The 22,689-nt window shown below is 47.9% G+C and overlaps 1 protein-coding gene across 3 annotated transcripts in view; it reads left to right on the forward strand.

Moving 5' to 3' along the window:
- The window catches only part of FOXN3 (forkhead box N3), a 273,689-nt gene that overhangs the window by 153,700 nt on the left and 97,300 nt on the right, over positions 1-22,689 (forward strand). For all 3 annotated transcript variants that reach the window (XM_081099677.1, XM_081099676.1, XM_081099675.1), the window contains one exon: positions 9,432-9,496. In XM_081099677.1, coding sequence (XP_080955803.1) covers positions 9,432-9,496 — 65 coding nt within the window. The remainder of the gene's footprint in view (positions 1-9,431; positions 9,497-22,689) is intronic.

Raw genomic sequence — 22,689 nt, forward strand, 5'->3', positions numbered from 1 at the left:
AGAAGTATCAGGATAATGTAGGTGCTGGTGCCAGTCACAATATTTGTTGCCTTGGCAGACATAAGAGATTACTTTTTGGAAATGGAAAATTTGCTTTTTTGTCACTTCAAAACCAACCATAAATAGATCCAGTAAACCATAGGAAACATGTCTCACAAAAAAATAAACTTTTGACCTTGGCTGGGAGGCACACGTGGTTGGAGCATCATCCCCTACACTAGTCAGAGCACATACCTAGGTTTTGGATTTGATCTTGGTCGGGATGTGTACGGGAGGCAACCAATCAAGTTTCTCTCTTATATTGTTGTCTGTGTCTCGTGCTCTCTCCCTCCCTCCCTCCTTCTCCCTTCCTTTCTCTCTAAAATCAATAAAACATATCCCGAGTGAGGATTAAAAACAACTTCTGTGCTGTTACATACAACTTGAGCCTAGATTTGCTGCCCTTGATGTAAAGTTTAGACAGAGGTGTCCAGCTCTAAAGTGTCAGCTTTTCAGAATCAACATTTATTTCCCTCCTCGTAGTGCTGGGGTGTGGGATGGGACTGACTCTCTGAAAGAGGAAATGAATCACCCAGGGAATTCGCAGTTGCCCCACCTATAGGTCCTTTTCCTGTCTGACTGGTTGTTAGCTTACAGGAAGTACCAGGAAACCGACTTGTCAAAACTTGGCCTACATGTTTGCATCTCCTGATCTCTGCCAGCCTGAAGGATCAAGGTCTGACGTAGAAACCTTTGTCTGCATTGCTGAGGTTTTTCTCTGAAAGTCCTGCTAGTTCAGTGAAATCGAGGAGGTGATGGTTTTTGCACTGTCTGTATCAGGTGGTGTGTGGTTGTTTGTCGCAGCCTCAAAACGATGTTCCAACTTGGGATACGTGGTGTGCATGTTGGCGGCCCTCCCTGCCTCTTGGTGATGGGGGATGGCCCCAGGATTTATGAAACCTGCCATTGAGATCAAGGCGAAATGATAGTTTCACTCAAGAGGTGTCGAGATATATATATATTGATTTCAGAGAGGAGGTGGGGGGGGAGAGAGAGAGAGAGAGAGAGAGAGAGAGAGAGAGAGAGAGAGAGAGAATATCAGCTGCCTCCTGCAAGCCCCCTACTGAGGATCATGCCCTTAATCCTGAGCATGTGCCCTGACTGGGAATCCAACCTTGACCTCCTGGATGATGCTCAACCAACTAAGCCACACGGGCCAGGCTATCTCTAAGTTCTTGATTTCAGTTCTTTTGGGTATACACCCAGAACAGGAACCACTGGATCGTATGGTAACCCTATGTGTAATTTTTTGAGGAAGCACCCTACTGTTTTCCATAGCGATGGCACTGTTTTAAGGGGATGTCTCAGTTGCTTAACACCTCATATATATGTCTTTCCTCTGTGAGCTTTACAAGCACAATCCTCCCTTCCAGCTATGTCTTTTGAACCAGACCCTGTGGCCTTGAGGAGGCTGATGGCCACACTTGCACAGTCAGCGTAGATTCCGGCTTTCTCCTGCTCTCTCCCAGCCATCATTCTGTTTTATGATATTTTGGGAAGGTTCACTCAATCCTCTTGGCCCCTGGGCAGATGTCCTCTGGGAAGTCCCAGGCTGCTCCGAAGATTCCCCTAGGAACCGGATTGGCCCTGGACGCGTGGCTCCTGGAACAGCTGCTCAGCTTTCCTCCATTCCACCATTTTAATTGTGATTAGTAGGTTCATTTGCATCTAAAAGGAGCCGTTTTCTTATCAGCACCATTGAGTTGGGAACCAGTGTGCTCCATTTATATAGAGTGGCCCATTTTAATCGGGCCCATTAGGCAGTAAAAGTAAATGTGGGTGTTTTACAAATGCAAATATATCATGCAAATAATGTACTTTATGCTGAATGATGCCTTGGTTTTCATATGTAAAATTAGAAACTGTAGCACAAAGATAATGATAAACACCTTTGCATCTGTTCTTAAGATGTAGCGTGAGCTGGATGCATCTAAAATTGTAGCGTGAGCTGGATGCATCTAAAATTGTAGCAGAAGCTTCCAGCAGGATTTTTTCAGCACACCCAAACATGCATCCCATACTATCAAAAATATACATGTACTTATCTAGTTATTTATATATTCCTAAGTAATCAAGAAATCACAGAAGAGAGTAATCCAAATTACCTAAGCTCTTACTTACCATCAATGATGAGATTTATAATTTTGTTTCCTTTTTTTAAAGGTTTTCCAGTTTTTATCCGAGCTGATGATAGTGAAGAAGAAATGTTACTCTATAGCCTACTTCCATTCTAAGAGATGTATTTCTATAAGATATATTTTTTTAACCCTTAGTGTTTGAAAAAATTCTGTCTTATGATATGCAGATAGCTATTTTATAAAATCACGTAGTAGAATAATGTCAGCCCTCTTCTGTGTGCTGTGAACTCTCAGCCAAGTTCAGAGCAGGGTGAGGGGGATGTGGGGGGTGACCACTGCGTGGTAGGTCAGGATGCAGCCAGATACTTTCCGGGGTCTGGAGACAAGGTCAGCCAGAGACACAAAATTCGGGAAGCTAGGTTTTCCATGGGCCCACGAACTCTCCTAGGAAAGGAATATTGAGTAGAAAAGAAGAGAGGCTAACACTGTGGGAATGCCTATCATTGTGGAGTCAAGGCTGACAAAGAGCCGGCAGAATGTTTAGAACAGAGAGAAGGAATGGGAGAACCAGGTTAGAAGGGTATTTGGAGGCTAAAATTTGAAAGGATTTTAAAGAGATAATGTCAGAAGTTACAGAGACTTTATGTAATCAGAAAATAAAAGCATGTGGGAGGGTGTTGGGGGGGGGCGGGGGAGGGGATCGTAGGGCTGTTGCAGGCGGCAGGAATGACCCCAGGTGTCTAACGGGTGGGCCAGAACAAACCTCAGTACTTGGGTTCTGGCCAGGAAAGAATGCAGAGTCCAGACCCAAACTGTAAGAGAACATGTATTGGGTATTCTAGGAATTCCTAGGAGAAATGGGCTTAGGCAACAACTTATGGAGGCAAAGGAAGGGCCTTGGAGCTTGGGGGTGAGGAAGCCAATGGTTATCTGCCAGGGGGAGGGGGTGGGGGGAGCCCACTGGGTCCTCCATCCTAAGGCTTTTAAGGGTGGAGATTTTAGGGTTTGTCCCAGGGAAAGAGCTTAATAGACTATTCAATAGCCTTCCAGGTGTGTCCTTTCAGGGTTGTGGTCTCAGGCTGGGGGTCATTATCCATGCAGCTGGTCCTGACGTCAGCTGTGGCTGGTTTTGTTGCTTATCTGGGCCTGGAGCTGAAATAAACTGCGGCCTAGATGTTATCTCTAGGGAGGAAAGGTCAGGGGTCCAAACCTCAGGACCAGCGACACGCTAGGGGAGGATGGTCACCCTGGGGATAAGGTCCCCCCTGCAACTGCTTGTCCATTGCTGGGCACCTGGGGCTTTCTACCTGGTGACCTTCCGTACCTGCCCATCGTCCCTGCTCTGCTCATGTCTGTCTCACTGCCTCCAACAGCACCATCCACACACTCTGGGTTTATACTTCAGAAGTTTTATAAAATGTCCCTGAGAATTCTGAACTCTCAGCTCCTGAACTCTTTAGCGATGCTTCTCAAATTATGATATTTTGTGAAACTGGAGACCATCCCACACATGTCTCTTTGTCAGACTGCGCTGATTTCTAAATTCCAAACTTCTAGGACTCACATCCTGCTGCCCCCCAGGAGGCTGGGTCAGTGTGTGGTGGCATAGGTCATGTTTGTTTTCCTCTTATTTCCTGGTGATTAATCCACAGTTAAAATTAGAGCAATAGAATTCCAAATATTTTCTTAGGAATTTCCCCTTCGTTGCAACTGCTTTGGGGAAACACCGTGTGATGGTAGACATCTCACTATCTAAAGGGATTGCCTTCGCACAGTTTTCAGTGTACGTGACAGGAATCTGCACAGTTGCCTGAAGCAGAGGGAGCAAGCTCTGGCCTCTGTATGTACCAGATCAGTGCAGGCTGGTCTCGCTGTGTCCCCTTCCCCAGTTAGGTTGGGCTTTCTGCCTTGTAGTGTGTGTGCTCTGGACCATTCTAGCAGCGATGCTGACTGCAGGGGCCATTCAGAACTACGGCACAGAAGTTGGTCTTTCAGTGCCCCGAACTCTTTAGACTTTGATTCACTTTTTCAGAGTCTGTCTTGTATTAATTCTTTTTCTTATTTTATATCTTAAAAAGTGTTTAGCCTAGCCGGTGTGGCTCAGTGGTTGAGGGGCAACCTATGAACCAGGATGTCAAGATTTGATTCCCGGTCCGGGTACTCCATCCTCAGTACAAGGTGTATTCACTGATTTTTTTTTTTTTTTCTCTCTCTCTCCCCCTCTCCCTTCCTCTCTCTGAAATCAATATACAGAAATGTTTTGTTGTGGTAAAATACATGCAACATAAAAAACACAGCATCTTAACCATTTTACAGTTAACCATCTTAACCATTGTATGGATCAGTAGTATTAAGCACATGCACATAGCTGTGCAGCCAGTTCTTTGCAAAACTGAAGCTTTGAACCCACTAAACAATGACTTCCCCGCTCCCTCCGGCCTCTGGAAACCACCATTTTACTTTCTATCTGTGAACCTGACTCTTCCAGGGACCTCATAGAAATAGAACCATGTATATGTAGGATTCGTTCTTTTGTGTCTGGCTTATTTTACTTAGCGCAGTGTCCTTGAGGGTCATCATGTTGTATCCTGTTCTTTCTTTTAGATACACCTATTCACATTTGGCAGCTTAGAAAAAAAGTACTTTTCTTAATTTGCTTTTTTTTTTTGAAAAAATTTTTTTTATTGATTTCAGAGAGGAAGGAAGAGGGAGAGAGAGAGAGATAGAAATGTCAGTGAAGAAAGAATCATTGGCCAGCTGCCACCTGGGGATTGAGCCCACAACCCACACACGTGCCTTTGACTGGAATCAAACCCAGGACCCTTTAGTCTGCAGGCCGATGCTCTATGCACTGAGCCAAACTGGCTAGGGCCTTAATTTGCTTTCCATTAGACTTAGAGAAACTCCAGGCTGGTGAGTGTACAGGTATGGGTGGTGCCAGAGCCTCTCAGGGTCTTGGTTACAGTCCAGCCGATTCTCACAGTGGTGAAGGTCACGGGTGTAGAGAAAACACGTGACAGATCACATCATTGCGCCAAGAGCCACCTTAGGGGTCCATGACCTGTTGAGTCACGGTGTCCCGTTGGGAGTTCGAAGCCATGAAGCCGAGAGTGTGCGGCCCAGGGAGCGATGGTGGACTGTGAGTCTCAGGCAGACACTGGGTGTGCTGTTCAGGATGATACCACTCGTCTCTTGGGATTTGCTGACTCAGCTCTGGTCTTAACGATCCGATGGATCAATGTTCTCAAATGCCAGTTCACAACTGCCTTTCTGGTCCTGTTGGTTGGCTTCCTTTGTCACAAAGCAGGTTTGGCTTATAGTTGCTGAAGTTCATGGAATTTTGTTAGCACCTCATTGAAATGAGACATTTGTGGCCCCGTGTTGTATTGTTTCTGCTAATAGGAGCCCAGTGCCATGTTTCACATATGGTTAGCCTGATTGCTTTTTCTAGCGTGGGATTTTGCCTCAGAGAGATTTTTTTTAAATGTTTTTATTGATTTCAGAGAGAGAGAGAGAGAAACATCAATGATTCAATGATGGTAGAGAATCGTTGATCCACTCTCTGCCTCCTGCATGCTCCCTACTGGGGGTCAAGCCCACAACCCAGGCATGTGCCTTGACTGGGAATCGCACCCTGACCTCCTGGTTCGTGGGTCGATACTCAACCACTGGACCACACTGGCTGGGCAGCCTTGGAGAGAGTCTTGGTGAAATTCCATCCACAGCCTTCTTCCATGCAGAGCGATAGCTAGGAGTTCAGTGCGGGGAGACAGGAAGAGGAAAGCCGGAGGTGAGGAATGAAGCCAGCCCGTTGATGTGTTTGTGTGGGAACAGTGGGCTGGCCCCGCAAGCCCTGGTGTGGTCTTGGGCTGCTCACTAGATGACTTGGGTGATTCCCTCCCCGCTCAGGGCCTCTATCTCCTTGTCCATAGAAGGAGGAAGGTGAGTCCTGCCTGCCTACCCTCCCACAGGATTGGAGGGTTCCCTGGAAACGTGTTGGTGGCTTACTCCGTAAACAGGAATTTGCTGTCCCCCGTCAAGCAACGTGAGCACCATTGTGTGGTAATGAAAATGTGCTTTGGTAGATTGAAGAGGTCCTAGAGAAGTCGTGGAAGGGACCATATACAAGTCACCAGCACCTAGCACTGAGTGGAGAGTCCCCCACCCTCTTCTCTTGGTTTGCCGAATGAATGGGTGGTTTCCAGGGTGACTCAGGTTCTCCCACAAAGACCTTGACCACAGCGCCTTCTCTGAATTACTGGGCTTGACACACGCTTTTAAGTAATTTCATATCATGTTTTAAGCTCACTTTGAGCTTTAAAGTCCAGTGAACCGAAAACAACTCCACATCGAGGGGAAAAATCAGTTTGCAGCTTCTCCAACCTGCAGCCACAGGACTGTAACCATTGACCTTTCTGTGGGCATTTCCTGTCCCTTTAGATAGAATCCTAGGAGGTTGGAGCTAGGTATGTCAGTAAAACTCCTGGAGGCCATAAAAGGTGCCTTTTAATCCCCCTCCCTCACTTCCTGTGTCCTTCTTAACATCCAGCACAGTTCTCAGTAAGCACTTAATACATCCTTGAATGTGCTAATAGTTAGAAGATGTCATTTTGAGGGACCATCCAAAAAAAAAAGAATGTAGAATATGGGGCCAGTGAGCTCAAAAGCTTTGTAATGAGTGTGATGTGAACCAGTTTACCTTGAGCTAGGAAGACCACAGGTGAATTCATCAGTCCCAATGGGGGGCCAGGCTGGAGCAGGTGGGTAGCCAGTCAAATCTCTCTCCATTACTGGGCTACAGATTACACAGACCACATAGCAGGGCAGCGGGAATAGTGATTGGAGACTTAGCTACGTTAAAAGGATGTTGTAGAAACCTTTAAGTAGATTTCTATGGTATAGAGAATTTTCCTTATCTAAACCACTGGATTTACCCGCCCTCGCTTCCCCATTTACCCCATCGCTGGCATCTACTTGGTTCTCAGCCAAATCCAGGTCAGGATAAAGAGGAGATTTGGGTGGCAGTAAGCTAGATATTCAGGCTCCTGCAGTAATACTCAATTATTGAATTCTCTTGAAGCACCAGCTCCTCTATAATGAAGTCCTTGGTTTTTAAATATCTTTAGAAATCAGGTGATTGAGTATTGGCAACAGCCAGCTTGCTGCTTCCTGCTTTCTTATGGTGAAATCCCAGGAGCTGGCTGGGGTTGTTAAAAGATAATCTTAAGCCTTTTAGTGCATATTATTCTTCATTCAACTTTGAGCTGCAAAGCCTCAGAACGGAATAGGCCAGGAATGAGACAGAAGAGAAATCAGCTTGCTGCCATCATCCCACAGCCCTGCGACCCCAGCCAGGTCTGCTGTTGCCCTGGGCAACTCCTGGCCACCCAGAGGCCACCATGGCCAGAGCTGGGGGGATCAGGGTTGCAGGAAAAGCCATCACGGATTTGGGTTATTCCCGTTCAGTCTGAGTACAGTGGATCCAAACACAGTAGAACAAAAAGGTTCATGTACATCGCGGGTTACAATGTGTTTTCTAGCACACTTGACATCATCTGCTGTTGAATAGTGTTTTTGCGCTGTCGCTCTTTTATTCCTTCTACTTCCCAGTTATGGAATGTGTCCATGGACCCGCAATACTGTTTGTACCTCTGGTAACGATGTGTCCATCAGCAGCACGGGTCCGTGGCATTTCTCCTTTCGTTAACAGTATGGCATTACTAGGGACCCTGGGCATCAGTGAAGCAGTCATCAGTCGTATAGCCCTTCCGATTTCTTATTCTCCCTGCGTGTGTCCATCTGCCCAATTGACACATGTGTTATTTGGACCAGCTTTTTATTTTTTTAATATTGAAAGTGATTGATGATGCGTTAACCAGTATCGTTTGCCATGAACTATTTTTTTTTAATATATTTTATTGATTTTTTTACAGAGAAGAAGGGAGAGGGATAGAGAGTTAGAAACATCGATGAGAGAGATCAATCAGCTGCCTCCTGCACGCCCCCCAGTGGGGATGTGCCCACAACCAAGATACATGTCCCTGACTGGAATTGAACCTGGGACCCCTCAGTCCGCAGGCCGACGCTCTATCCACTGAGCCAAACCAGTTCAGCTGCCATGAACTATTTTGCTGAAAGTAGCTTATGCTGCCTCTTGGGCTGGATGTAGTAACCTTTTTTTTTTTTTTTTTTTTTTTTTTTTACTAAGTGCTTTCTAACATTCACTGCTTGATTTAGAATAACCTGCTTTCCACTCCAAGGATATTTCATTCAGGCAGGCTCGGTTATAAAGTTTTTCACTGGGTATTTTAAAACAGTGAAAATGCTTGTCTATAAATGCAGTAAAGTGTCTTTGTGATATATTGATCTTCCTTATTTTCTTGCCTCTCTTGTTACCAGACTGTGGGTGGTGACATTTGAAAAATGTATTATAGGGGATGGAGTGCAACATTTTAAGCCAAGAAATTGAAAACAGGATGCGAAACAAGAAGGTAGGGGAGGGAGAGAGTCGATCAAGGTCATGTCTGTATATTAAGGGTTTGATGGTGGGAAAGCCAAGAGAGGCAGGTTTGCATTTATAAATAGGCAGGTGGCACCAGGAAGTGTTGGAAAACCCACCTGGTCTCAGGCAGGGATAGAAGTTCTTTGCCACATAAAATCATAAAACCAAGAACAAGTTAGCAAAAGTTATAAGCAATGGCGTTGAACTGTATGAATTTGCCATTTTGTTTATCCACAAACAATTCTAATGCCCAGAAGGTAGCAGGGTCCAGATGGTAACCCCAATTCCACATGGACTGTTTCTGCACTGTGAAAGATGAAGCCCATTCATCATAAAACAAAAGTAATGGTTTTTAAAGTTGCATTTTCAGAGGTTATAAATCTATTTATATAAAAGCCTAAGCGACCGTTAAGACCAAATGACTAGAACGACTAGTTGACCAGTTGCTGTGATGTGCACTGGCCTCCAGGGGGCAGACACTCAACGCAGGAGCTGCCCCCTGGTGCTCAGTGCACTCCCACAGCCAATCTCCCGCTGCCTCCCTCCCTTCCTCCCAGCCCAGCCAACCTCTCGGGGTCTCTCCCCCTGGCCGGCTGTCCCCCCACCCCTCCCCGCCCCATAGGCCTCGATTGCCAGCCAGGCCAAGAGACCCCACCCGTGCATGAATTCGTGTACCAGGCCTCTAGTAATACATAATTGGGAAAGCATTTTGAGGTCATTTTGAGTGACATGTTCAGAGCATGGGTTGCTCAGAGTATAGGTGAGTGGGTGTAAATGAGCCCATCCTTATTCTGCTTTCTTTTCTGTTTCAGCACATCAGGTCCACCCATCTGGCCGGGCAGTACCTTCTTCAAGAGAAACGGAGCCCTTCTACAAGGTAGGTCTCTACAAGCACCCGGTCCCTTCCCCCTTCCCCACCATCTCTTCTGGTGCCAACCAGCAGAGTTCTGTCCTATTGAGGAGTGGGCACGGGAGAAGTGTGACTGCTGTGGGTCGGGTCTGTCATTTCTTCCTACTCACATCTTCTGGTTGCTGTGAATTGCTAGTCTGAAACCAGGACTGCTCCTTTTGGTCTGTCGTTACTGGTCCTATTCTAGACGTGCTTGGCTTGCTTTGGTGAACTTGGAATCACGCGGCAGTTCGGATGTGACAGTAGCATCAACCAGGCTGGTAAAATCAAACCCCGTTGCGTATTTTTAGTGCTCCGGATGTTTTGGGTGTCTGTTGGCAATTTGTTCACCATGGAGGGCCACGTATTCCTGGCTGACCCCTAACATCCACACGTACCTGGATGGGTGACTGTGGTTAGTTCTGAGGCTCAGAGTTCAGACACCCCTTGTCCCTGCAAGCATCATTTGCAGGGGGACAGCCTTCCTGCTGACCAGCCCACAATCAGCTGCTGTGCCAAGCTCCCATGCGGTGCGCTCGAGGAATTCAGACTTTCATCTCGACTTTTGCAATTAAGTTTCTTTGGAAATAGCCAAAGTTAAAGAGGAATAGATGGTTTAAAATAGCAGTAAGATGCATGCTAAATACTTCTAGAAAGTACTTTTGGGTGATTGCTGTTTTGGATATCTGCTCTATAGATCAGCTGGAATTGGCTGGCTCCTCGGGCCACCAGCCTCTGTTGACTGGCCAGGTGTCAGAGTGGTACACTGGGCCCAAATCAGGTGGATTTGGTTGGACCAAGAGATTTAGAACTGTCCTGGGCTTAAGGTGAGGCATTCCAGTGCATTTTGGTTGGTTTAGACCTGTTTGGTAGGTTTAAGCCTCTTTTCCTTAAATGTACACGCTGAGGGCTGGCCACGTGGGTGAATATAAACGTGGCTAAGAAAAGTGACATTTATCTTTAGGTTTCTGGAGTAGCTCAAACAGTTTTGAATGATGTCACATGTTTATCGTTGTTTTATAGGCCATGCAATTGCATATTGTCGTTCTAATAGCCTGTGAAATTGGGAACTTAAGAATGTCTTTGCATTTTTGCTTGGTACCGGGTGAAATTTAGGCAGGCAGGTTTGAGTAATGCTAATTTTAATGACCACCATAGACATCCTAATTAAGAAAAAAGAACTCCCTCCGCTTTCAGAAATTAATACATAATTTTTATAAAATCTCCTCCGTTCCCCCTTTAGATGGTATATATGGAAATCGACCTTGATGAGCCTTTGGCTTTCTTCCAGGGAATTTCAAAGGCCTGTGTACCCTCCCTTTCCCTCTATATCTATAGCAATGAATATCACTGGTGTTTGAATTATTTTCAGAAAAGGGGTTTAATTTACTTAGAGCATTTTCTTATAGGATTTGTAGTCATTGAGTTTCACAGTAGGTAAGATTTGCTCTGAACACCTTATTTTTGGGTTGTTTCAGGCAAAAGCCTGAGGATAAACATTGATAAGGTTTCTGAAGTTGAGTGGTTTGGCTGAGAGTCTGTCTCGTGGGTGGGAGACCTTTTTTCTCATCCTGATAGGGTTAACAATCCTAATTACTCGAGGCATTGAGAATGAAATTAGGACGTACGTCAGATGCTCATTGAAGCCACATCCAATTCGGTGCAGCCCATTTATTTCTTTGTACATGTGAAAATCAGAAGGATCTTGGAGAGACTTTGGGAGTGTGGGCCGGGATTTGTCAACTTTGTTTTTCTGTACTATTTCTTCTTCATTTGCTAGCTCTGTCTGTAGAGTTCTCCAGACACTTATTGTGACAAGGTTTTTCGAACTGTCCCAATTAATATTTCTGTGTTTCTTTGGTGGGTGGTACGGGCTCATCAAGAACTCGCGGAAGCCCACAAGCAAAAGCTTTGCCAAACGGTAACGGTGTATGAAGAAGGGGGCTGCCCTGTCCTACCAGTGGAAGGGTCAGGTTAGACTCAGGTAGACGAAAACGCCCTGACTGACGCTTGCTTTCTCATCTTTGTACTTTAAATTTTAAAAATATGCGCACATACCTTCTTTTTCCCTCGAACAAGCAGAAGGACTTTTTCTAGACATCAGACTATAGGCAAGAGCTCTGTTAACAGGTTCCAGCCACAGGGAGTGGGTTGCAGATGAGCAGGGCTCCCTAAAGAGCCCAGTTTTGGGAAGTGGGGTAGAAGACGAAGCTTCTATCACAGCGGTTCTCAACCTGTTTGTCGCGACCCCTTTGAGGGTCGAACGACCCTTTCACAGGGGCCGCCTAAGACCACCGGAAAACACACATGTCATTACATATTGTTTTTGTGATTAATCACTGTGCTTTAATTATGTTCAATTTGTAACAATGAAATTGGGGGTCACCACAACATGAGGAACTGTATGAAAGGGTCGCCGCATTAGGAAGGTTGTTCTATCAGGTGACACAGGCCCAGGGACCAGCCAGCAGAAGCCCAGCCTGGCTGTGGACCGCATTGGAGCAGAGCTGGCTGAACCAGCTGCACGGGGAGGCCCTGCTGGGCGGAGTGGTCCTGGGGCTGAGGCTACTAGAATGCAGAGCAGCTAAGGAAGCGGACAAGTCACGTTGTGTAGAGGACCCACTTGCTTTTGTCAGGGGGATGGGAGCGGAGGGGCTGTCACTTCTTGGGAGAGTTGACACTTGAGTGAAGTCTTAAGAAATGGATGGATGGGGGCCTTGGAAATGGGGAAAAAAGCATTGCAAGAAGGGGCCACAGCAAGAGTACGCAGGCACGAGAGGATCCCGAGAGCATCACAGCCACGGGGTTGTCACGGGGCAGGTGCGGGTGACGAGGGACTCGGGCACTTTGGGATGACATCACACCCACCGAGAGGTGTTTAAAGAGAATAATGGGAATGAGTGGGACAAAATGACATAATGGTGGCAGTGTTGTCTGGCAGTTGCGTGGTGCGTATGCTGTTGAGGAGAAATGTAGTACGGTTATTTTATTTTCCAGCACAAAAACCAATTGCAAGAATTAACTGAAGTACTCGAGGTCCTACTCGAGGGCGGCCTGTGTGTTTTGGTTCTTGCAGAATCGCTGGCAGGAGGGCCTGCTGAGTCACCTCGCCGTTTTGAGGATAATGGGGTAAGATTTGGTTTGGATTACACCAGGCATGGGTAGTTAACATAATTGGTCATTTCATCAATTCACAGCACTTATTTTAAATGCCATTTAGGCTGCTAGAGACAATTGTAAATGTGAGCAGTTCCCCTCGACTAGAGAGCACTTCAGTTCTTGTACAATGGAGATGGAGCGGAGTGCCAGAGGGGACACCCGTTGTTTCAGGCAGACCCCGGACGGGGCTCACCAGAGGGGAGTGTGGCTCATCGGAGCCCCGCAGGGTGGCTAGCTGACAGGTGTCCCCTCTGCGTGTCACCATGTGTCTCGATTTTGGTTTCTGTGTGTTTGAAATACAAGTTTATTAATTCTACTAATGCTGTTTCTTATTTTCCTCATTAAAAGAGTAACGTGTTTTGTATTTTTTTCCAAACTCCCTAGCTGCCCTCCCACCCCCCATAATTCATTCACCCATCAAACTTAAAATTAGGTGATGTTAAACATCACCCTCAGGTGAATTATTTTAATGATCAGTGATTCCTCTTTAAAGACATTTCTCACCCCTGGTCTGACCTTCATCTGGTCCCTGGAGGTTTCATCCCAGAGCTGCAGATGGCATCGCTGTCCGTGTTCAATTCGTGCTTCTGCTGGAAGTGGCTACACCAGCGTTTCTCAACCTGTGGGTTGCGACCCCTTTGGGGGTCGACCGACCCTTTCACAGGGGTCGCCTAAGACCATCGGAAAACACATATATAATTTCATATTGTTTTTGTGATTAATCACTCTGCTTTAATTATGTTCCATTTGTAACAATGAAATTGGGGGCCACCACAACATGAGGAACTGTATTTCGAAAGGGTTGCGGCATTAGGAAGGTTGAGAACCACTGGGCTACACACTACCCGGTTTGATCGTCCACTTCTTTCCTGTCGGCCTTCACAGGCCCTGTCGGCCTCAGCCCCCTATGGAGTTTTGTTCCCAGACAAGCTGCTGCCCTTGCAGCTCTGTGCCAGCTGACCGCTTGGACCCACCTGTCCTATTTCCAGCTCTTCCTCTGAGCAGGTGTTCCCTGCTCGCCCACACCAGCCCACCCACAGCACTTCTTTACTACCCATCTCTGTGTGTCAGGCACTGGATGAGGCTGGAGTTCCAGGGAAGCCCAGGGCCCGCCTCCTGCACACTTGCGGCCTGTGCTGGGGTCAGACCACACACCCTGTGAAGGGCTGACGCAGCCACGGCGCAGTCACCAACACCCTGCGGCCTTCCTGGCTCTCCCTCGACTTCCTTTTCCCCGTCACCCCAGCATCGGCCCCTCATTGGTATTAAATCCATTTCTATAGGGTCCGGTAGTGGAATTAAATTCCATCACACACATCACAGATTTTTATTTCCATTCGTTTCTGACAACCCACTGGATGAGCTAATGAGACGGAAAGAGGACCTTCGAGGCGTGTCCGGTGCCCAGAGCAGGACAGCGCCGCTGCGGCCCGCCAGCAGGAAGGAGACACGTTCTTCCGCTGTGAGATGAACGTTGTCCTGAGAGTACGCCCAGGGCTCGCTGCTGGGGAACCGTGCTCGGGGGCGATGATGACTGAGGTGACTTCTTCTGGGGAACGCCGGTTCCCAAGTTCTAGGTAGTTTCGTGTACTTGCTGTCTTGGGAGATCATCTGGTTGCGTACTGCCACTCGGCACAGCCCTTACTCTCTGCCAGCCCTATGCCAGGCATCTTTACTGCTGAAATGTCTGCCATGCCTCACTTCGGCTGTATTCTGTGCCATGACAGTCTCCAGAGCAAGTACTAGTAAAGCAGAAACACCCTGGAGTGGAGAGAGTGCACGGTTACAAGTCCAGGAAGGGACCGTGGTTCTGGTTCCAACACTGCCACGTGGCAAACGTGACCTTGGGCGAGCCACGTGACATCCCGAGTCTTCACTGTCTGCCCTGGGCATGGGGAGTGGGCCTCAGGGACGACGGGGTGGCAGGGATTTTCTGCGGAGTACCCGCACTATCCCATTCTAGCAGTTTCCCTAAAAGTAGGTCAAATGATTTTGAGGCTTAGCGCTAGCTTAGAGGAGAAAGAGTGCTCCCTCCAGCAGCTGCGTCTGCATTGCAGCCAAGGAGAGGGAGGAGGGCGTGGCAGGCCGGCCGGAGGTCCCCATCCTCCAACAGGGCGCTTCTCAGAGGTCTCCTGGGTCTTCGGGAGGCAGTGAATTATCCACGTGGGCAACCTGGAAGCGAACCCTGCCTTGGCTTCTCGGGCAACCGGCTTAGCCTCTGTGGGGATAATAATAATAACAACGCTTGTCTGTCTGAAGGTTTTTGTGGGGATTTGGTACAATCGTATTAGTAAACCATTCAGAGCATGCCAGATTCCCAACCAGAGTTCGCTACTGTAACATTTGCCAAAACTGTGAGCCTTGGGAAAATAAAACAGGGCTAAAGTCCTCTGGCCATGGTTTCCCTGTGTCCGGCAAAACTTGCCCTTCTGGTCCAGTTGGCGGGCCAGAAGTCTGGATTTGCCCCCATTCTGTGAGATTTAAACATAGATCTGAAAAACCATTTGTGCATCTCTTTATCTCAGACAAGGCGCGCGGCCTGAGCTCCCCGTCAAGCCCCACGGGGTGGGGGGTGTAGCCTGAGGTCCCTGTCAAGCCCCATGGGGTGAGGGGCGTGGCCTGAGGCCCGAGCCAGGCGCCATGCAGCCTCAGGTCCCTGCTGTTCGGTCATGATGTTACCGAGTCCTGGCTAATTTGCATATTTCTCTAGGATTATTATATAGGATTTCTTATAAATAGGACTGCTTCTTTGAGAGGTCAAAGTGCATGTGTGGATAGCGGGCGGAAGAGCAGAGATTTTCCCACGGCATCAACCTTGATTTGAATGCCTGCATCTCTGGGCCCCAGCTGTTTGACCTGGGGCCTCAGGTTTGAACATTGTAAAATGGGGCCTTGAGACGCGTCTCCCAAATCGTTGTGGAGATAAAAGGAGAATGTGAGTGTAGAAACATCCATGCAGCCCACTGTCTGGCACCTCCAAAATGCTTGGTAAGTGTGAAGGTTTTAGCAGCTTTGGCACTGTTTCTTGCCTAAGGTTTCTGGTCACGAATTCTGGCTGGTAGATTCAAAATGGAAATTCCAAAGCCTCTCAAAGGAAGGGTGCTACCAAACTCCTCTATACACGGTTGCCATTCTCTCTGCCAGCTCCACCCGCGTGTCTTTCCCAGTTGAACCAGGATGGCACTGCGGACCTCCGGGTCTGCCAAGGTCTCGGGCCTCTGGTCGCAGGCATTTTCTCCATGAGGACCCATGGATCCCAGCTTCTGTCAGACTACCCTCGCCCCCCCATTCTTCTTCCGTTCACATTTGGTCGCAGCCCCGGGCTCTTTGGCTTCTTTCATCTAATCTGCTCCACAGGCTGACTCTTTTGTGCATTTTGAAAATGAGGGCAACTGCCTAATGCATAAGTCTCCGGATTCTTTCCCTCGGGCACACCAGTTTAAAAAAACACACACACAACAGCAAACAAAACTAATAATAGAAAGGGGAAAAGAACCTTCTCTACATTTTCCCCTCCTAATTGCCTTCTGTCCTCCTCGGCCTAGAAGCCCTTTGGATTTTAGGAGGGGCCCTTTCTCTTGGCATCATTCGTCCTATTGTTCTGCACTGAGTCATTGGTACATATATTTATGTAACTACAATGGTGACGTCAGCTGGCTGGTGTTGTCTGCCGTCAGGTGAATCTAAAGGGGTGCTGCTCAGCTCTTCTCAGCACCCAAGCTCTAGGCGGTCACTGAGAGCATGTTTGTACGTTTGTTTAAAAAATAGAAGGAAATGCAATTTTGAAAGAAGCTGCTGGTCAGTTCTGACCTTTGCCGCCCGTGGGAATCCAGGTCTGCCCAATCTGCAGGTACCCGGCGCCTGATCTGCAGCCTGGCAGGGGCCAGCCAGTAGCCCATGTTTGCCTTAATTTCAGCTGGTGCCTCTCTCTCTCTCTCTCTCTCTCTCTGCCCTCTACCTCTACCTCTACCTCTATCTTTATCTCTATTTTTATCTCTGTCTGTAGTAACCGTTTCCATGAAAAGCCAGTGTTGCCCCTGAGACATCAGCAGTCTGTGAACAGAGGTGGAAGTCAGGGAGTTGCGGGTTCCACTGGGGACATGGCTCTGAGAGCTTCCTCTGGGCCAGCGTCCCGAGCTAGGGAGCATCCCCGAAAGGCGTCACTCACCTGAGCCTGTCCACAGTGCCAGCTTTGTCAGGGGAGACTTCCCAATAAGCCGTAGAGGCCCACGCAGGTTGCACACAGAGAGGGCAGCTTATGCAATAGGAGCAAGCAGAGCAAGTGTCTGGTGTGAGGTCCTGGTCCCTGGCCGCGTCCGTAGGTGGAGACACGGGCTTCGGTCTCAAGCCAGGCGCCTGCAGTGGCGGCAGGTGTCGGGTGGAGAGGAAGTCGGCAGGGCTCCGAGCATGACCCGAGGGACAGCCCAGCCTCGAGCGTTGGGTGGTCAGAGCTCCGAGTTCTTACAGCCCCAGGGGTGGAGGTCCCCCTCAGATTCATGTCCAGGTGGAGTCCTTATCCCAGTGGCCACACTTGTGGTTTGGGGTGTCCCAGCCTCCTTCTAAGGGTATTCCTGTTACACCCCATCACCTCAGGCTTGACACAGCACTTGACATAACTGTCGTGGCGGACAGGAATCCAGCACTATAAAGCCGCGCACCTGCCGGGCAGGTATGCGTGACCTGACCCCTGCTATTTCGGGGTGATGTTCAGTAGGAGGTGGACACTAAGGCCTGAGTTCAGGAGAGGGAAGTCAGGGAGGGAGAGGGAGCTTTGGAAGGTGTGAATCCAGAAATGACCATTGAAATTATGTGCGTGGATGAGGAATGAAAAGAGGGAAAAGATCCACATTGAAGACCCAGAGTTATGATAGAAAGAGCTTAGTCAGAACAACAGAGAATCTGCTTAGTCAGAAATGAGGTCACTGAATGGGGAGGGCACAGACTTCCAGGCGGGAAGGGCAGGAACCCCTGCTGTGCAGAGAAGCCAGGGGGGTGGGACCCCTGAAAAGCCAACACCAGACTCTGATGATTAAAGTGGCACCAGGGCCTTCAGTGTGCAACCGCCAATCTGTCTGTCTCTGTGGACCTGCCCACTCTGGACATGTCATGTAAGAGGAACCATACAGACTGTGACCCAGTGTGTCCGGCTGTGTGTATTCTTTACATTGCTCTTTTATGAGCCTTATGCATTAGGTATTATGACTCCCATTTTGTAGATGGGGAAAATAAGGCCTGAAGAATTTTCCTGCTCGAGGTCCAAAACCTGGACTGATTGTTGGTCAAAATGGCATAAATAGTTCTAAACAGTTTTCCACTTTAGATGCTTAGATACTCTACAGCGGTTTGAAGAGAATCCTGTGATACTGCTTAAAAGCACTTTGTAATGAAATGACAAGACAAAAAGATGGGAATGGATATTATGTTGTCTTCTTTCATTCAGTATTTAAGGTGCTTCATTTCCCTTTTTGTCTCCACTCAGACTTTCGTAAACAGCTAACTGTAAGGTGCATTAGAGACTAGATAGAGAAAAAGGGAAATCCTGAAATTCATTCAGAGATTAATAATACCATGGGAGGAACCACCCCTTCACAGAACGGATATTTTATTTGGGTCTATCTGAATTTTATACTATTAGATAGACATAGATATAGATATTTTATACCCATTATCATTCATCAACAGGAATATTTCCTTATAGTTTAATTCTTGAGCATGTAAAATGTGTCATTGTCTATGAAGTTGTGTAAGTTAGATTATAATGTAAAGATTATGCAACCTTGGATCATGTACTGTAGAGCCTGCTTTTATCAAAGTGCTCCATCTTCAGATACAACTGGAAAGCCAGTCCCCTGGAGTCCTGACTAACCGTGCTTACATGGAAGCCTAGGGATACTTTTATACAATCGCCAAGAGGTTACGATGAAGAAGAATTTTTTAGAATCTACTCTGATCGAGCTGTTCACCTTATAGTTTCAGAAGTGAACTTAAAAGGCTCCACCTGTAAACAGCAAGAGGTCAAGTTTGTGTTCTTGTTTGGTTCCCTTGACGACTGAAAGGTGTGGCTGAGAACTCCTGGGTAGTATGTGCCATAGTGTGTAATAGGTTAGGAGTGTATGCATGCGTGTGTGTGTGTGTGTGTGCACAGCCCGTGCACTCAGGCATTTATCACTGCTTGTTGTGAGTCTGCAAGAATAAACCTCTCCCTTCCACCCTCCTGCTTCTCTTTCTCCGGTGTCTCCATACCCAGCTGTCCGGTTGGCCTTTTCGAATGATGGCATGAAGATGAAAGACCCCAGTTTTTCAAATCAGACATACCTGGATCCGTTCCCTGCCTTGCTACCTAATTGCTGTCTACTTGGGAAAAGTTATGCAAAATATTGTGAACTACTTTAAATTCCAAAATTCCAGTCTTGCAAGAATTGTGTAATCATTGTGAGGATTAGGTGATAATCTGTTTGGCGTCCATGACACTTGGTAGGTGTCCCACGTGCAGGTGTCGTCATGGGACCGGGAGAGAGGAGGATAGCCCTTGGAGCTGGCCAGTCTTGGGTGCAGAGGCCAACCTCTGCCTCCAGCAAATCTGATGTGTTTGAGCCGCTCCTTTCCAGCCAATCAGATAGTTGTACTTCATGGGCTTCTGTGAGAACGGAGATAGCGTATGTACCGGGGCTGGCACAGTGCCTGGTGATTGCTGAGTGTTCGATACACACAATTCATTACATTTATGATAGCATTTCTGCACTTTCCTAAAGTTTTTAATACCTTCCATCCCCGTGCAGCAATAAGGTAACAATCCTTCCCCAGTTGAACTGAAGTTATGCCTTCAGGAGTGTTTAAGACTGTTTTAGTTTCCGAAGCTCTGGCTGCATTAAGTCAAATGCCCACGAGATACGTGGCAGAGGAGGGGAAGCCGAGTCCTCACCAGCTGTTCTCGCTGACACTTTGACTAAGATCTGGCAGGAACGTGACACGGGAACAGAGGCTTCCTTGGGGCGGGTGGAATGGCTTTTGATCCGATTCCCTGTTTCTTCCTCCGCTTAGCGTCTCTGAGCCAGAATACGAACTATTTGCAAAGATTGTAGACCGAGGTGGGAGGGAGGGGAGTGAGAAGGACAGCCCTACTTGCAGTGAGAAAGGACGTCAGAGAATCGTGAAAAGGATCGTGCTGAACTTGCCCCCAGCTCATGGTCACCATAGCACACGGAGTTGTTCCCTCTGTGGGCTGTGATTGTGTGTGTGTGTGTGTGTGTGTGTGCGTGTGCGCGCGCGTGCATTTTCAGGATGAGCTCATTCTGTTTATTTGACACACGTGGCGGTGAGGGGTTAGAACCCAGGTCTGAGCCTGATGACATCTGCCAGCAGAGCTGCTGTGACCGTGTCATTTCCTACACTCCGAGCAGGACAGGGAGGGCATCCTGACAACAAGCCGGTGCCGTGTAGAAAGGCCAACTCTGAGTTTGTCCTTTGTGTGTAGTGCTTCTCAGACTCCGGGAGACTTCCTTCTTTAAGTTTGTCATCGGTGGGAATTGAAATAGGAAGTTTTCACTTTTAAACTTTTGCAGCTGCATAGGTCCAAGTTGGGGTGCTTACAGGGATGAGATGGGTGCCAATAGCTATATCAGGGCATCTTTCTCCACTCCTCACCCTCAACTTACAGCATATATTTTAATGGGAGGTGCCAGCTTCAGACAGGAGCTCCTTGGCCTCCGTGATTGGTTACGGGACCCATCCAGGCAGAGTGCCACCCGGTGCTTCTTATCACGGGTCTGGAGGCTCTAACCCAGGGGTGGGAACCTTTTCCTGCCAACGGCCATTTGGATATTTGTAACATTATTTGCAGGCCATACAAAACTATCAACTTAAAAATTAGCCTGCTGTATTTGGTCAGACATTTAATTAACTCACCCTTAATGCCTTGGCAGGGCCAGACCAAATAATTTTGCGGGCCCTTATATGGCCTCACAGCCAGACATTCCCCACCCCTGAGCTAGAGAATGTGCTGGCATCCAAGGGTCTGCGGTGTATAGTCAGCCAGTGCCCAAGAAGAGGCACCAAGGCAAAGAGGCAGCACGAGGAGCCACCACCGCCCTCCCGTGGTTGGACTAGATGAGCTCATAAACCCCCGCTTTTACTGAACTCAACTTGGTTTGTGTTTGTATTTTGGGGGCATGTATATCCAAGTATCCTGACTAATAAGGACTCTCTAAATGATTAGCATCAGTTAAACTAAATACATATCACTGATGATTTCTGCGTGTCAGTGAATTCCAACCTCGCTTGTCTAAGAGGCCCACTTCGTGGTCTGGCTGCCACTTGCAAGAATATAAGATGAGCTGGCAGAGCTTTTCGGAGATGGTGGCTTGACCTAGGCAAACAGAGTGGGATCACGGTAATGACAGTCCCCGCTCGCCTGTCCCCCAGCTCAGCTGTGCCTCTGGTGGAAATAGGCTCCGAGAGGCTCACATTGACTTTACAAAGTGGCTGTAACCTCTTACGCCACAGACACAGCCTTGAATCGGGCGTTTCCCCAGTGTTCCCAGAAAGCAACCCGAGCATCACTAGCATGACCACCCGGACCATGTGACCACCCGGAGCCATGGCTGTGACCAGAGGCTAGGAGGGGTGGGGCCATCACTTGGAAGCGTGGGGAGGGGTTGGGAGATGGAATGTTCTCCAGATGCAAGACAAGGTCATTTTCAAAGAAGGGAAAAGGAAACGTGTATTACAACAGCCCCGTCATTTGAAAAACACAAACAATGGCTGCAAACACGTTAGGTTCCATGTGCAAATATATGTAACTAGTAAGTGGAAGGTCTAGGGCCAGAATGCAGATCTTCCCATTTGAGACTATAACCATCATCCATGGGTGTACGAGACCTTGGAGGTTTCGGGGGCACATGGTGGCATCAGTTGATATAATTTCCCAGAGGCCGGGAAATTGAGTTCATGATGACGGGGCGGGGATTCCTGAAATGATTGCCTTAACTAGACTGGAAAGAAGAGAGGGAAAATGAGATACAACCTCCCTTTACTGAGGATTAGCTTTGAGCAACCAACCTTGGGGTCTCAGTGGACTTCCCTTAGCAGCCAGAGTCCATCCCCAAGCCTCACATCTAGGATAGCGGGTGAATGTATGAATCAGCGGGGGCTGCATAAGACAATGCCACAGACAGTTATTTCTCCGGAGGCTGGAAGTCCAAGTTCAAGGAATTGGCAGTTTTGGTTTTCCTGGGCCTCTCTTCTTGGTTTGCAGGTGGCCGCCTTCTCACCACGTCCACACGTGGCTTTTCCTGTGTGAGTGCGCTTCCTCTGGTCTCTCCTGAGAGGACACCAGTCCTGTTGGGTGAGAGCCCTCATTCAGCCCGAACTACCTCTTTAAATGCTCTATATCCAACTCCAGTCAAAGTGGGGGTTAGTGTCTCAACATGTGCAATTTGGAACGGACACAGTTCTGTCCATAGCAGTGAATTACATGCCTATGTTTCACAAACAGCCCTTGCTTTCCTGCAGCGTGCTAGGAAAGAAGACCTCTAGCCTCAAGGAGTCGGTGGTCCAGCCGGGGGTCAGAATCACTAAAGAGCCTTGATGGTTCTCGCCATCTCAGAAGGGCTTAGGAGTGAGGGAGGAAGTTGTTGCTTGTTGCTGGCCCTGTGGCTCCTAAACCTGCCCCCTCCCCCCTGAACTGTTCAGCATGGTAGCTGTGTGATCCTCAGTCACAGCGTTGCTCCAGGCACTGATACAAAAGAGGAGCCATTATGTTTGCAGCAATGGCAAAAACACTCATTCAGCCACGCTCACAAAATAATGAAGCCCACGCCAGAGGCACAGGCCACGAACAAGCGCACACACAGTGTTGCTGGTTGTGTGATGTGTGTGTATTCAAAAGCAAAGGAGGAATGTGCTATGGCAGGGTGGAGAGGGGACTAGTCACCATCTCCCTTTTGGGTAGCTTACCTTATTCCTCCCATTTACGAAGATGAGAAGATGAAAGAAAAATGTCCCAGCCAGAATTGTGGGGAGAT

This window comes from Myotis nattereri (assembly GCF_964212035.1).
Source record: "Myotis nattereri genome assembly, chromosome: 1".
Taxonomy (NCBI): Eukaryota; Metazoa; Chordata; class Mammalia; order Chiroptera; family Vespertilionidae; genus Myotis; species Myotis nattereri.